General features: G+C 51.8%; 1 protein-coding gene across 17 annotated transcripts in view; it reads left to right on the top strand.

Moving 5' to 3' along the window:
- The window catches only part of KALRN (kalirin RhoGEF kinase), a 650,068-nt gene that overhangs the window by 603,430 nt on the left and 30,921 nt on the right, over window positions 1-15,717 (top strand). For 16 of the 17 annotated variants that reach the window (XM_084871483.1, XM_084871457.1, XM_084871488.1 and 13 more), the window contains 3 exons: window positions 12,755-12,782; window positions 13,283-13,454; window positions 15,548-15,669. In XM_084871483.1, coding sequence (XP_084727609.1) covers window positions 12,755-12,782; window positions 13,283-13,454; window positions 15,548-15,669 — 322 coding nt within the window. Of the gene's footprint in view, window positions 1-3,760; window positions 4,797-12,754; window positions 12,783-13,282; window positions 13,455-15,547; window positions 15,670-15,717 lie in introns of those variants that run through there. The other variant, XM_084871461.1, reaches the window with a different exon arrangement.

Genomic DNA, 15,717 nt, shown 5'->3' with positions numbered 1-15,717 from the left:
CTTCCGTTTCCTTTAAATGCTTGCTTGCTTGTTTTCTTCTTCGGCGGATTTGGCTTTGTGTAGAAAACACCCAGCTTCACTATTGGGAACTTAGAACACAGCTTTTTGTTCATGGAAAATGGCTTTATAAGCAGTGGTTGAGTTGCAGCTGAGAAATGAAAACCCATTTGTCTTAGTTTTCCCGCTTCTGTTGCTCCCTCCTCCCTGTTTCCTTTTTCTCTCCCCGTTGTCCTCTTTATCTGGCTCTTCCAACGGGGCCTATTCCTCCCTCAAGACTCCAGCAAAGTCATGTTCTAACCATGGTTTTGCGGAGACCTGGCACCCAGTCACAGCTGGCTGACAGCATATGGGAGATGGCAGCAACGCCAGCGCCTGCCTCTGCCCGGCGCCCAGAGCTCCTGGGCAGTGGCTGTGCCCACCCCGAGGAAAAGAGCCCTGAGACGGCCCTCTCTCCAGAGACAGGGAGGCTGAAACGCGGCCCTGGGGCCTTCCCACCCGGGGTAACAGGGATGCGGGATGGAACCCCTACCTCCACCCACAAGAGCTTCGAATCACCTTCCAGCTCCTTCTCGGCTGGAAACCATCAGGGCTTATAGTAACGGGATGCTCACCTGGAATGCCAATGAACGAAGCCATGGTGAATGCGCAAACCCTGGAGAATTCGAGCAACCTACCATTTTCAGAATTCACTGAAATGCTTTTCTCCAAATCTGTGCCTCCATCTCCGATGATGGATAAAAGTTTAGGACACGTAGAGAATTTAAAAAACAAAAACAAAAAAACTTGTTCTTTTTATAGCCCTAAGTTTTTCACTTAAACAAGATGGATTTTTTTTAAAATCCTAATTTGACCTAATCCCAAAGAATTCCACCACCGTATTATGACAACCACCACAAAACCCGAGCACGACCACGCTGCCCGAGACGTGGCAGGCAGCTGGGGAAGATGCGATGGAGTTGAATCGGCCAGAGACAAGCGGTTGGAAGTGGGGGTCCCGCCAGGACAAAACAGCCCCCCGTGGCTGCGGCTGCTGCTGCAGCGCTATATCCAGCAGGGGTGGGTCTGTGCACCGCTCCTCGCTGGGAGGAAGTGAGCATTAGGAAGCTGGGGGTCTGGCTCTGCTTTCCCTGCCTTCTGTGGGAGAGGCCCCAGCTCCCGTGGGGCCCACACCTGTCGGCTTGTAGGCTTGTAGCTGCCTGTTGGCCCTGTATCGCCAGCCTAAGTGTTCTGGAGACGCCATCTGTGAGCGGAGGGAGGGGAAAGCCAGATATCTGTGTTCAGAAGGCACTCTGGGACCGTTCTCAGCGCGGGGGCCTGGGGGAGAAGAGTGGCTTTGCTACTCTGCCCTTTAGAGGGAGAAGTGGGCACGGGAATGTGGGCCCGGAGAGGAGCACACACCAAGGGCCATTCTGCGTTTAGTTAAGCGTGTGCATGCGTACACACACGTACATCTCAGCCCCGCTTTGTGAGCTGCACGCATTTCCGAGGTTCCTGTTCCTCCAGCGCTTGCAGCCTTTGCACGGCTGAAGGAGGCGGGTACCCAGAGGTGCTGGAGGTACATAAGCAAAAGCACGAGGCTGTTGATGCCAAACCTGGGAAAGCCAAACTCGGTCTTGATGCGTGTCCAAAAGGTTTTCACATTCCAATGCCCTGGAACTCTTCAGGGGTACATGGCTGGAAGCTGCAGATATTCGGGTGAACCCAGCGTTTCCTGTGGTTGGTGCACATGCAGCCCTCACGTGCTCCACATGCTCCTTGTTCGCGTCAGCGAGCCCCTGTGCACCGTGCTGCCGCCGTGAAGCTAACCCTGAGCACGGGAGCAGGTACGGAGGGAAAGCAGCGCCGCGGCTAGCTTAGGATTTTCAGACACAAGTAACAAGTAAGATACAGGATGTCACACTGCTCCGTGTGCGCTGAGAGTGTCCTCAAGGGGGAGGTAAGTAGAACCTTAAGTAGATCCTCGGTGCACTGTCCATTGCAGAGGAGACTGGCCGAAGGTGCACTGGGAGAGAGCTGAGCTTGAGCAACAGGTGGGAGGCCCGCCTCCAGAAGGCCACTCGCTGCTACAGTGAGAACTTTGGGCAGCATTCCCAGGCCCGCCTGGTCCCCAGCCTCACTCCTGTCTTCTGAACCTGGTTATTGTGATGGGTGTTGCCTCCTTGGGAATGTGTCCCTGTGCTCTACTGAGCTTTACTTCACTCCCGTGGTCCGGAGCCTGTGTCTGGAGCCCTGGCTGCCCCCCCCCCCCCCCCCCAGCCCTGTGTGCGTGCCATACTAGGTTGCTGCTGCATCCTGCCCTGTCGGCTCCCTATCCTTGTCCTGTGCCAGCAAGTCGATGCTACTCCTAGCCGTGTATAGGCTCTTACCTGGCCTCCACAGCATGTCACTACCCAAGCACCCTTTCCTTCTCTTTTGGTGGATTGAAGGGTTCCAATAAGGAGCTGTTTCCCAGGGTCCTTGCTTAAACAAGCTGCTTGCTGCCCTTGGAGCTGGCATATGTCCCACCGCACTATTTTAGGGAGATATGGGCACATCCTTCACAGCTAAGAGGACGATATATCACCTTAGACCCTAGGAATCTGGTTTACAAAGCTTTCTGAGGACACCCTGGTATCTAAAGGAGGAAATTCTGCTCCAGTGTTTCCATCCGTCCCGCTGCAGGGACCTGTGCATGTTCTCCGTTACAACCCACTCCCAGCACCGCCAGCCATGCCGCTCGCCTCCACAAGCTGCCTCCAGGTCTGCGTGGTCCCTCGTGGCCCAGCACCCCTTTTTCGTCCGCTGGCCCCTGGCCACAGCTCCAGAAATGCCTGGGAGCTGACCCTGGGTCGGCTTCCTTCCTCACCTTCCTGGCCTTGCACTGGCCACACTTTGGGGACAGGAGTGGAGGGGCTGTGAGAGCTGAGATGAAGGTTTCTACACGGAGCAAGAGTCCAATCCGGCAAAACACAAACCCTCGGCTCTCCTGGGAACAAGTGAACATTCATTCCACTTTCCAAGGCCGCGTAGAGCGCAGACTGCCTTTTGCTGGAAAGGAGGGTAGATATGATGGTGCCCACCTGGCAGCTTCTCCGTCCGGCCCCGCCCCCAGTGTCTGCCCGGAACCCAGGCCAGAGCAGGCTCGGGGCTTGAGGCTCAGCACGGCCCTCCAGCCAACACCCTGAGAAGCCTGACTGATTCTGGATTCTCTTAGGACCCCGGTGAGGCAGGTTCCCACACCCACGCCACGCGAGGAGCTGCCAAGACGGTGTGGAGGCTGGGTTCCAGCACCTGCCCTCCCGCCCGGCACAGCTGCTCGGCCACATCCTGCGCTCGACCGGGGAGGCCTGACCCGCCTCCCAGCCTCTGTCCTCAGGGACAAGGATTCCTCGCCCAGCCTTCAGGTCAAACGCAGTTAATTATATGCATCTTAAATTTTTTTTTTTTTAATGCCCAATGCTACTTAGAGCAGAGAAGGTCAATCCATCAGAGGAGAAGGGGGTCAGGATTCCAGAAAGACTGTACATCGCATCTGGTGCGACCTTACCCGTGGGCATAGCGCCAGCTTGGAGCACTGTCTCAGGAGCGTTATCTGCAGGAAGAATGGGGTTGGGATCTTGTGGGAGAGGTTCTGACAGAGGAGGGAGAGAAGACACTTAGAAAGGTGAAGCTAAATGGGGAGACAATTTCTAATTAGGGTCAGAATCATCGACTTTCAGAGTCAACAAAAACTTGGGAAACTAGTCAGCCTCGTCCCCTTCCTGTATTGTTTAAATTGCAGTAAAACATACGGGACATAAAATGGACCACCTTCACCATTTCTAAGCGGCATTCAACACCGTCACAAGCCATGCAACCGTCACTCTACTTATCTCCAGACTTTGTCGTCATCCCAAACTGAAACTGTACTCACTAAACCATAACTCCCCGAGTCCCTCCTCCCTTCGGCCCCTGGGAAGATGGGGGCTTCCTGTAGAGAGGAAACTGAGGCAGAAGGCGTTGTCACTTTCTGTTGGAAAGTGAGAAGGTGCCCTGAAGGCAGTACCCGGCTGTCCCTGGTGGTCCCCACCCTCGCACCCTGCTTATCTGCAGCACCCCATCTCCAGGTAGTTTTTACCTAAAACACGAATCCTGCCAGGTGTTGGGACCTGCCTCCGTTTTCGGTATAAATTTGTTATTCAATGTTTCAACTCAACAAAGAGGAGTGTCATTTCCGCCCATCCCAGCTTTCCAAGGCTGAAGGACAAGTTAAATAACAGTCACACAAAGGCAGCCTGGCGTGGAAAACGGACTCAGCCTGAGCACTGGCCGTTGTGCGGGCTCAGGCCGTTGGCCTTTCTGGGCTCCGGGCTCTCTGTAGGCGGCACGGCTCCCGGGCACAGGGGCTGCTGTGAGTGAAGAGGAGCCTGGAGCGCCCTGCAGACCTAAGGTGAGCAGCAAGGACTCAGAGACCCTTCACCCTCCTGAGCTTCAGATTCTGAAACCAAGGAGACCCCAGAAGAAGAAGCAGCAGCAGATTTGCTGCCTTGCTCCAGAAACCTGCTTTTCGGGGGGCCGTGGCAGGAATGGCCACCTGAGGCCTGGCTGGATTGTCGGCTCCCTCCCCCGGGGGGAGAACTGCAGAAGCTGGAAAGGACCTTCTTCCCTCCCCAACCCCACTCTCCCCAGCTCCACCTTCCAGTCTTCCAAGAGCTGGCCTGTCGCTCTTACCTCAGCGGTGGTGTCTCTGTCCCAGATTCAGCTTCCTGGCCAGCCCGCTGGAAGGACACACTTGCCCCCTTGTCTGGTGACTGACCTCCTGGCACCGCCACTGAATTTCCACCCGCCTGTTTCTGCATTTTATAAAAAGATTTTTTGTGTGTGAAAAGAGCTCTTTGAAGAAAAGAAAGTGAAGCATCACATTCCTCTCATTTTATTTTTACAAAATATTTTCTTTGTAACGCATCTGATGGCTTTGGCCCGAAGACTCGCTCTTCGTGCCTCGCTCTGCTCCATCCCTGCGTGCAGACGGGGTTATAGTCTGCCACGGAGGTATTTAGCTGGCAGAGCCAGCGCCTCTCCCAGGGGTCCTCCGTGCACTCACATCTGTCACGTTTTCTGTTCCTTCCAACCGTCCAGTGAAGGTGGGGTGCTCTTACCCTCCAGAGAGGTCATCCTTATCCAACCAATGAAAAGGGCAGGTTTGATGGTGGTGCTTTGAGGAGCCAGACTTGGCGTGGTATACAGAGGAAGCCTGTCACTGAGGCTCAGGCACTTCCTTAGGAGGGTCACGTCCGGGCCCTCCCTTGTTGCACATCTGCTGGTTGGAGGAGAATTTCTTCCTCAACAACTTTTTAAGTCTCTTGACAATTGGGGTAATTATTTGTCTTCACCCCACCCTTTCCCAGTGACTCAGGCTTCCATTCATGGAGGCCCGCAGAGGACGTTCCATTGGTTTCTCAGGCCAGCACAGTCATCGTATCATACACCCTCAGTCATGCGTGTCCTGTGGCTCCCGCCCTGAATGGAAGCCCAGCCTGTGTCATTTAGGGTACATACTCATGGGATTAGGAAGTGCCATTCACCAGGGAGAAGTTGCTCTCAGGACCAGCTGTTAGAGGAGCAGAGGCCACACTCTTCCTCCCGCAGCCCGCCCACCCCGTGCTGTGAAGGCTCCCTGCAGGCTCACTGATGAGATATCCTAGGGCAGTGATCGGCAAACTCATTAGTCAACAGAGCCACATGTAACAGTACGATTGAAATTTCTTTTGAGAGCCGAAAACCGACTTCTGCGTATGGGCCACGAAGTTTCAGCTTAACAATAGCCCACAACCTTTGGACCAAATTGAGCCACGAAGTTTCAATCGCACCGTACGTGTGCGCCCACACGTGGTATTTTGTGGAAGAGCCACACACTCAAGGGGCCAAAGAGCCGCATGTGGCTCACAAGCCGCAGTTTGCCAACCACTGTCCTAGGCAATGCACTGCATCAGAATGTAATAACACAGAGCATTACAGGATCGCAGTGAGTACTGTGGAGGCCCAGGGAGTGGGCATCCTGTCTGGCGGCTGAGTCCCCAAGTAAATCTTTCACTCCCCCTTGTCCTCAGAGCCAGGTTTAACCTGCTGTGGGTCCTTAGACTTCTGGGAGGTTGTTTAGCTCAGTAAAAAAAAAAAAAGTTGGGGGGATAGGGATGAGAACTCAAAACATTCGCCCATAAAGACTGTATCCAAAGTCAAGATTTTGGCCTCCACACTGGCAATGTGATTTATGAAAAGGAAGTTTTACCACTGCCAGGGACTGTCCTCAGCCCCACCCAGCCCAGATCCTTCCCAACAGGCACCCAGGCTGCTGAGAGCACCCTAAGAGCAACGCAGACACCCAGTACGCCTCCTTCTTGCCTTCCTTTCCCCTCAACTGTTTTGTGGGATGGGTTATAGATTGTTTCATTTTTCTGTTAAAAGCCACATTTTCATCCTTTTAATTTTTGAGGACACACTCAATGTTCTCCAACCAAAATACCAAGGAGGGCTGGGAAAAAGATTTGGAATAGAAATCTTCATAAAACAATGTGCTTGACCCTTGGAAACCTATACCCAACAATTAATATGTATACATTCTTCTTAAGAAGCCACGGAACTTCTTACAAAAGTTGACTCATAAAAAAAATCAAGGAAGCAGTATCATATAGGCCACCTACTCCAACCACAAAGCAATTAAATGAGAAATCAGTAAAAAAAAAAACTATAATTTTTAAAAATCTCATACGTTTGGAAATTATAAGATATTTCTATTACAATTAGGTCAAAGAGCTAAATCAAAGTTGAAAAAGAAATACTTGGAATAAATGATAATGAAAACAGTCGGGAAGTAAGAAACCAGTTCAGAGACTGTTCTAGTGCCATTTGGGATTGAGTTGCATTTGCTTATGTTCAATTGCAGCTTGTGTCCACATAGGAATGAGCAGAGGTAGGAAGATTTTCTAAACATTTAGAAAACTGTTTTCTAAAAATTCAGAAGTTTGAAAAAGTTCAAGGGTTAAACCTCCAAACCAGAAATCATACCTAAATTTTTAGAAATTGTTTTTCTTAGTTCTGTTCATTGAATCTCCAACTCTCGTTACCTAAAATCATCTAAAACCCCTTTCCCTCCTCCCCTGAGCACAGATTCCCATGAACCAGCACAAAGGGCAGAGAAGGAAGAGGCAGAGAATAGAAACGTTGGTTCATTTGAGGCAGCTGAGTTCAGTTTAGGGCATTTATTTTGAGTCTCTTTTGACCATTTTTATTCCTTTAGTGTTCTCGCTATGTAGCTTTGAACTGTTTTGTGGCTGATGCTGAGGCGTTTAGAAAAAGCAGGGGGGTTGGGGGGCGGGGAGTTCTGGAGTCGGTTGTTACCTGCTCTTCTAGACAGATTTCAACCTCACTGTCAGGAAAACGAGTCAGAATCTCGGGCATCGACTGGCAAGAAAAATAGACTCAAGAGGTCTTCAGAGCTGAGCTTGCTGCTCAGTGCTGGTTGATTTTACCTGTCCTTCTCTCCTGCTACCTCCCATTTTGAAGGAAAATCCAGGAGACGTTGGAATTCTCTCCAGCAGGAAGCATGAAGATGCCAAGGACCACAGTGTAGTGGTTTTTTCCCATCCAGGAGGAAGCACTACCCCCTACCGCCCTCTGCTGTTCAAACAAACCCGAGTCCTCACCAGCCTTCCCCACGTGGTCTATGCCAGGCAGTCCTCTTGCATTTGGTCTCCCAGAGAGCCATGTGCATTTCACATAAGGAGCGTCACCTTTCCCCATCTGTCTTGGGTTCCAGTTCTGTCCCCTTTCCCGTCTGCCACTCTACACGGCCCCCCTGAGGAAGGGGAGCATTCGGTTTCAAGAAACAGGGCAGCTTACGATGAACCCTTCAGGTCCCAGCCTGACACCTCACGTCCCTTCACACGTGAGCAGTGGTCGTTAGACACGGTGGTCAGGGGGCCAGAATCCTTATCTGCTCATTGTGTGACCTCCGTGAGTTTGCTTCAACAAATACTTGATCTCCTGCTCTGTGCAAAAGGCTGTGTTAAGCAGCATACCAGGTGGTACATGAGACATGTAAAAGGGTGGCCATCTTTAAAGGATTCACAGCCTGGTGGGGCAGTAACTGCAGGGAAGATGCCGGGATAGATGGGCAGATGGGCAGAGCATAGGAAGAGCATGGAGGAGGGACGATCACTTCTGCCTGAGTCTCCACACGGGCCGGCGATGGAGTTCCAGAGCAAGTCACATTCTGAGTCATGGGAATAGGAAAACCCCCAAGTTCATGCAAGACATTTTCTCCACTCTCCTCCCCAAATTAGGATCCCACCCCTTTAAGTTTCCCTTGCTTTGACAAATATGTACCAGGATCTGAGGCATTAACACTCAACAACACACACTCCCTGCCCACCTAGGCCCTGAAGTCCGTCCACAGGAATCCGTAGACCAATACGGAGGCTCTTCCACTGCAGCCTGAGAGGCGGCCACAGCCCTGCTCCAGGCCCCAATTGGATCTGCTTCCACTCAGGAGGAAAACTGAGGAGGAATCACCTAAAAACACAATCCAGAGTCAAAGTTAACGAAATCCTTAGCATGGATGTTGCCCAGGCTCCTGTCCTTGCTGGGGGAGGTTGAAGAGGAGGACCAGGTAGAGTTGGGTTGGAGGGCAAAGGTGAGCAGGTAGGCCTTGGGCATCTGTGACCAACTTTCACCGCGTTTTCCCCAGAGCCCTGCCTCTGCGCCGAAGGCTGTGGCGGAAGGAGCGGGCAGGGCCAGTCCTCACACCGTCTCTCGGATCTTACACGGACTTCCCTGTCTCATCTGGAAACGGAAGTAGATAACCCCTGAGCGGCACTTCCTCCCAGGGGAGCAGAGGAAGGAGGCTGCCAGCAGTCTGTGCCCACTGCGGAAGGTTGCACAGTCGGTGCCATTGTTACTGTTCCCAGCAGCGCCTGGGCCGGGCCGGGGGCCTTCACCAGTTCTTGTAGGTAGAGAACCTGCAGGAAAGCCTACTGGCAACCTTTCTCTCTAAATTCCCCACCGACGCCTGCACCCAGGCCAGGAGGATTTGCTTTCTAACCAGCGCTGTGTTTAATCACATACTTAGCACCGTTGGCGTTGTGATGACAAAGAGAAAGGAGGCGAGACAAGCTCTAAGCAGGAGTTGGGGTGCTGCTTTACTGCTCAGTGCCTGTTGTGAAACCCCCCTTACAATGTTATAGCGTAGAAACTGCCATTCATCACTCCCGCTGGTCGTTTGTCTCCTCAGAGACCCCTGTGGGGACTCGCTGTCTTGCTCCTCATGGATTCCCATCGGGATGGAAAAGGCAGGCCACTGAGCCAAGTTGGCCACTGAGCCAAGTTGGCCACTTTCCCAAAGTGTTTTTCCCGGAGTCCTTCTGAGGGAGTGGGGGTGGGGCAGGGTGAGGTCGTGCTTCACACTGTGGAAGGCCGGTCACTAATACCAGCCAGGCCCCACCTGGCCACTGTACCCATGTCATCTCGTTCCATAGACTCCACAGCGAATTCCCCACAAAGGCAGCGAGCAGGTCTGCCTTCCTAGCTTCCGGACACCACCACCTCACCCAGGGTCAGCTCACAAAAACCCTCACCCACGAACGAGTCCTCACATCAAACACCATTCCAGGCAGGCCTCGTTGTTCCCACATCACAGATACAGCTGAGGCCGGGCTGCTTTAAGAATGTTTCCAAGGCGGGAGGGCTCATCTGGCATAGGGAGCGGGTTCTTCCTGTTCTGTCCACTCAGAGTTCACACACCCCCATGCCCAGACACCTCCTCTCTCAGAGGCAACCGGTTTTATTTCTTTTTAATCACTTACCAAAAAGCTTGCATGCCGTCTATGTTTGAAAACAGGCTCTCGGCAAGCTGCAATATACCAGAAGTGATTATTGTATGGACCGTTTGGCCCTGTTTACAGATTCTCTTTATGAACCAGTCCTCAATTCTCAGGAGAACTGAAATGAGAACAAAAACCAAATCGTCGTTCAGCCAACATGCATTCATGCCCGGTGGGCAGCAGACCCCATGCTTGGGCCCGAGGCACAAGGTGAATGACGAGTGGTTCCTGTCCTTGAAGAGCCCACAGTCAATAGCTCTGGTTGCACCTTTTCTCCTTTAATGAAAGGTTATTAAAAAGTGAAACTTTCTGACTCGAGAATATTTGGGAAGGCTGCATAAGAAGAGAAAGAAAAGTATTGCCCAAATCCAGGCCACACTTTCCAAATCCTGAGGTCAGGGCCCATGTCCTAGCACCTCTGTGTCCATGAAACCTTACCGTGGCCCAGAGAGATAGGGATGTTGTGTGAATGGGGAAAGCCACCCTTTATTTCAGTCTGAGAAGACCTTGGGGACTTCAGACGATATTGTTAGTCTCTTGTCCTTTGACTGTGAAATGGCTCGGATGTTGTTCTCTTTGTCTCAACCTAAGCCAGGCGGGTAAATGCATGGCCTCCTTAGAACCTCCCTCCCCCCCACCTGCCGACAAATGATGGGGCGCTGCCCACCATGGTTAGGGGCAGTCCCCTACATGTCTCCTCACAAAGCCACATTATGGAGTCCCTTAGATGTGGGGAAGGCAAAAGCTTTTACCAAATCCCCACACACACCCTTACCCATACCCCTACCCCACCCCATCCCTTCCCACCTCAGAAGACCCTCAGGAGCAGAAAGTTGCTCTCTCTGAGATCAGTTCCCTTGAATTGAGGGAACTTTCTGGAGCTTTCAAACCGAGCTGCATGTTGATGCACCTGAGGCACATTTCGGAACTCCCGCTGCCTGGATCCCCTCCACACTAATTAAAACAAAATCTCTGGCTGTGAGGCCCAGGTATGGGTCCTTTTGTGTTTCCCAAGCTGTCCAGGTCAAAGATGGAGAGCCAACCATTAAAGGGAGTGGCCTCTCAAAACCAGCAGAGGGCGCTGCAGTGGCCAGCCGTGGGCCGCTCAGCCCCAGGACTTGGCACTACAGGTCTGCTCCGCAGCCTGCTTCCTGAACACCTGGGTAGCATCCTGAGCAACTGTCTGCAGAGGGGAACCCAGAGGAGGAAACGCATCTCTGTTCCAAAGGGCATCGGATGCCTGTGTAGGGGGGAGGACACAGAAGCCATGTTCCCCTCCTATGTAAAGACCAGGAGCGAAGTGTGAACGCCCCGGGGACTGATGGCATGGCACATCAACTTTCTGGCTTCGTTGTGAAGGAAAGAAGAAGTCTGTAAGACAAATTATTAGAGCTAAGCCACTGGGACAATAGGCTGCTTAGCAGAAGAGAGATGATTCGAGTGAGATCATCTTCATTCACACAGCCATTGAAGACCTGTCCTTGTGAAGCATAGTGCTAAGCACTTGACATAAATTATTTTTTCACAGTACTTTGCGCTAAGTATTACTTATTCCCATTTTATAGTAGATGAGACCGATGCTAATGAATTTCAAGTAATTAGCATGAAATCACATTAAATAAAAGAGGTGAGCCAAAACCAGTTTGGCTCTGCAGACTGAAAGGTCCCAGGTTCTATTCCAGTTAAGGGCATGAACCTTGGTTGCGGGCACATCCCTGGTAGGGGGTGTGCAGGAGGCAGCTGATGGATGTTTCTCTCTCATCAATGTTTCTAGCCCTCTATCCCTCTTCCTTCCCCTCTATAAAAAAAATCAATAATATATATATATTTTTTAAATAAAAGAGGTGAGCCCAGCCTCTCTGACTCCCCAGATCATGTTTGGGTAAGGTGACCAGATGTCCTGCTTTTGGCAGGACAGTCCCGATTTTTAACAATTTGTCCCACATCCCATGGCATTTTAAAAAAGTCCCGATTGTGACAAATTGTTAAAAATCGGGACTGTTCCGCCGAAAGCAGGACGTCTGGTCACCTTATGTTTGGGTCACCCTGCCAAGCATTATGGCCCTGACTTGCATGGTTAGAGGCCGTAGGAAGATGGGAGGAAAACCAAGGCTTCCACCCCCTTAGGAAGGGTAACTTTTCCGCATGGCTAGGCTGGAAGGTGTTTCTTTCTGAGAAGACCCCTGGTGTCACGAGGCAGTCGGTATGGTATGTGCAATGAGCTCCCATGGTGCCTCTGCCAAGTCTCCTAGTCGGCCCAAGTCCCCATTCCCTCACCTCAGCAGCCAAAGGGCAAGAACCATTAGGTCAGTGGTTCTTTGGTTGCCCTGTGGAGACCTGGGATGCAGAGGCCGAGCTGGGGACAAGAGGGATGGGCATGCAGCTGCGTGGGGAGACGTTTCCCTGCTTGGGGGGGGGAGGTGGAGGGTACGTTTGGAAGGAAACCATTAGGTTCGTGGTTCGTGGCTCATGCCATTGACCCTTCCAATGTGATAAAGGTCAGGTCCTCTGTTTTTGAGAATTCATGATGCTGGGAAGAATCGATGCCCTCCCAACACAAGAGCGGGTGCCGAGCAGGGTGGGCAGGAGCGTGGGCTTTGACGTATGTGGCAGGGAGAAGAGCAGCTGAGGCGGTGGAGCAGAAAGGCTTGCTGTGGCCGGCAGCGCTCACCCTCACCACAGCCCCACCTGTGCCCACCCGGGACCCCGGAGGAATGTGTCCGACCAGAGTTGATAGGAGCATAAGCCAGGGGTCCTTCGTCATCACTGTGACGGTGACACGGTCACAAACCATGGAGGCGGGGCTCTGGGCTTGCTCCCCAAAACTTGTGCTTCTTTTTACTCAATAGGGTAAAAGTCCCCGCGCTCTTATACTGCTCTTGGACTTCAGCAGTTGTCTGTTTCTTTTTGTTTTTCAGATCTTAAATCCAAATTTCATCCAAGAAGGTGAGTTTAAAAAGTGGTAGAACTGAGAACGTGGGGATCAACCCAATAATTCACGCAAACCCAGCACAGACATGGGGCCTTTAGACAGTGTGAGGCCGCGCTGTGCGTGGACAGGGCAGCGTGTTTATGAGAAACTGTTGGGGTGGGAAGACCACAGGTGCAGTGTGGGTAATGGGATTCAAGTTTGGAAAGACCAAGCGCGTGGCTGTGAGACCTGAGCTCATCTACACCAGATGTTCACAGTACTTACCCCGCATCACAACATCACGAAGCCTTTTCTCCTGTTTGCTTACCTGTATTTCCTAGTTTCCCCACAATGAACACTTACTGCCTTTAAAAATACCTTTTCGTGGGGCACGGGTGACTCGACACAGTGTTCAGCTGCAGGTTATTTGAGTCGTTCTGCAGCATGGGGTGGGAAAAATGAGAGGCACGTGTTGTCAAGTGGCTGTCTGATTCCCAGTTCTGAATGTTGTGACTTTGTGTCGATTTGACGACAGTGGCCCCGGAATTCCTGGTGCCGTTAGTGGACGTGACCTGCTTGCTTGGGGACACGGTGACGCTGCAGTGCAAAGTCTGCGGGCGGCCCAAGCCCACCATCACCTGGAAGGGGCCCGACCAGAACATCCTTGACACTGACAGCGGCTCGGCCACATACAGCGCCTCCTCCTGGTAAGCGGCCCACCCCCCTCGGCACCACAGTGTGCTTGTGCGGCGTCCAGAGGCCAAGTCTGGGGTGCGTCTACCCTTCCAGGGACTTCGTTTCTCCCAGAGCAGGGCTGCCACGACGGCTCCTCCAGTGAACGCACTTGGCCTTGATGGGGAGGGAGGCTGCGTCAGACATGCGTGTGGCTCCCAGCGGTGGACTCTCCCAACAGTGTGCTCCCGCGGCAGTGGGCGCGGGGCCGTGAGCTTCGGGCCCAGCCTCAGCCTGAGGAACAGCTGGGTCACAACCAGCACATATTCACCTACTGCTCAGCGCTGGGTAGACAGACCTAGGATCGAAATGAACAGTTCAGCCAAAACCGGTTTGGCTCAGTGGACTGAAGGGTCCCAAGTTCGATTCCAATCAAGGACATGTACCTTGGGTGTGGGCACATCCCCAGTAGGGAGTGTGCAGGAGATAGCTGATCAATGTTTTTCTCTCTCATCGATGTTTCTAACTTTCTATTCCTCTCTCTTCCTCTCTGTAAAAAATCAGTAATATATGTAAAAAAATTTTTAAATGAACAGTTCAGCCAGGCCAGTATGGTTCCGTGGTTAAGTGTCAATCCATGAACCAAGAGGTCACTGGTTTGATTCCTGGTCAGGGCACATGCCCAGGTTGTGGGCTCTACCCCCAGTCAAGGGTGAGCAGGAGGCAGCTGAGCAATGATGTTTTTCTCTCATCCATGTCTCTCTCTCTCTCTATCACCTCTCCCTTCCTCTCTCTCTAAAAAAAATCAATTAGAACTTATTTTTAAAAAATATATATATTTTTTTTTTAAAAAAAGGACAGTTCAACAGACTGCATTCTGGGCCCACATTAAACAAAGAAAGAACAACATGAACCTTGACTCTCTCGGGTCAAGGCTGGACCACGCTGTCAAAGAGCCTTGGCAGCGGCTGACTGACATTCCCCCTATTCAATCCTCTTTCCCTGTGGAGTCCCAGGAGCGTCTGTGCCAGGAGAACTGGGGAGCATGCAGACCCGTAGGAAGGTGGCCCTCACATCTAGACACCCCAATGTTCTCTGTGCCCCGCGGGATCCTGGGAAAGAGCAAAGTATTGAATTCTTCCATTAACTTTTGAACAATTTTCATGACCCACTCCAAAATGTGCAACAGAAAACAGGAAATCCAGCCCCAGCATGCTTCTATGCAAAAAGGGTGTTTAACAAAACCTGGCCGGCTGCCTCCCCAACTTCCTGTTCATATTAATTGCTACTAGTTACGAGCTTCCTTGTGGATTATGGCTCACAGTGGGCAAGCAGTAACGAGCCCTCTGTGCGTAAGAAACATTTGCAGGAGAAACTCCTAGGATTGGGGGGACACTTTCATCTACTAACTTCGTGTGTGTGTGTGTGTGTGTGTGTGTGTGTGTGTGAAAGATGTTCCCAGCACAGCCTCCCCGCCAGGTCCGACATCTCAGGGGTCAGTGTGAGTAAGGGTGGTGAGGACCATGATCACGTATGTCAGAGCCAGGAAGCGTGGGCTGACCGGGACTTCTGCACCTGACCCTTTCTGCGGTTTCCCCAGGTGCCGGCCTGGCCTCCTGTGTGGGCTACGGGGAAAGTTATCATTTAGTGGAGGAATTTGCTCCCTGTCTAATTCACGTAGTTATTTTCAGGGTCCCGCGTGTAGAATTTGAAATGCTGGAATATTTTCATTCTTTCATCTTTCCATTTTGGGGGTTCTGTTCATTATGAATCCGTGAGGCTGAAACTATTTTAGAAGAAAGTTGCTGGTGGTAATAATACGAGCCATACGGTGGACCAGGACTTGTATAAGACTTGATAGATTTCAAACCATGTCCTAATTCTTACCTCATTTTGCTCTTTTTTTCTACCTCTATCCCTCACGTACAACAAACCTGAGAGAGAGGTATGGCAAGAACTTTTCCCCTGAAAGGCAGTGAGAATGTAGGGAGGTGAGGCGACCACCCAGGGTGTGTAGCAGAACTGGACCCAACCATGGGCCTCAGTCTGCTCAGCTCACCAGGTGCCAACCCTTCACCATCATTTGTCTCCTGATTGGCGTCTGACGGCTTCCTTTCGGTCTCCCCAGCGAGTCTGGAGAAACCACCCTGAAGATCTGCAACCTGATGCCTCAGGACAGCGGCATTTACACGTGCATAGCGGCCAACGACCACGGCACTGCCTCCACATCCGCCACGGTGAAGGTGCAAGGTATGGACTCCTTCCAGTTAAACGTGTTTTATGCTTTAAAACTAGGTT

Source organism: Pipistrellus hanaki (assembly GCF_964339955.1).
Source record: "Pipistrellus hanaki genome assembly, chromosome: 2".
NCBI classification, from domain to species: domain Eukaryota; kingdom Metazoa; phylum Chordata; class Mammalia; order Chiroptera; family Vespertilionidae; genus Pipistrellus; species Pipistrellus hanaki.
This window is presented reverse-complemented; position numbering and strand designations above follow the sequence as displayed.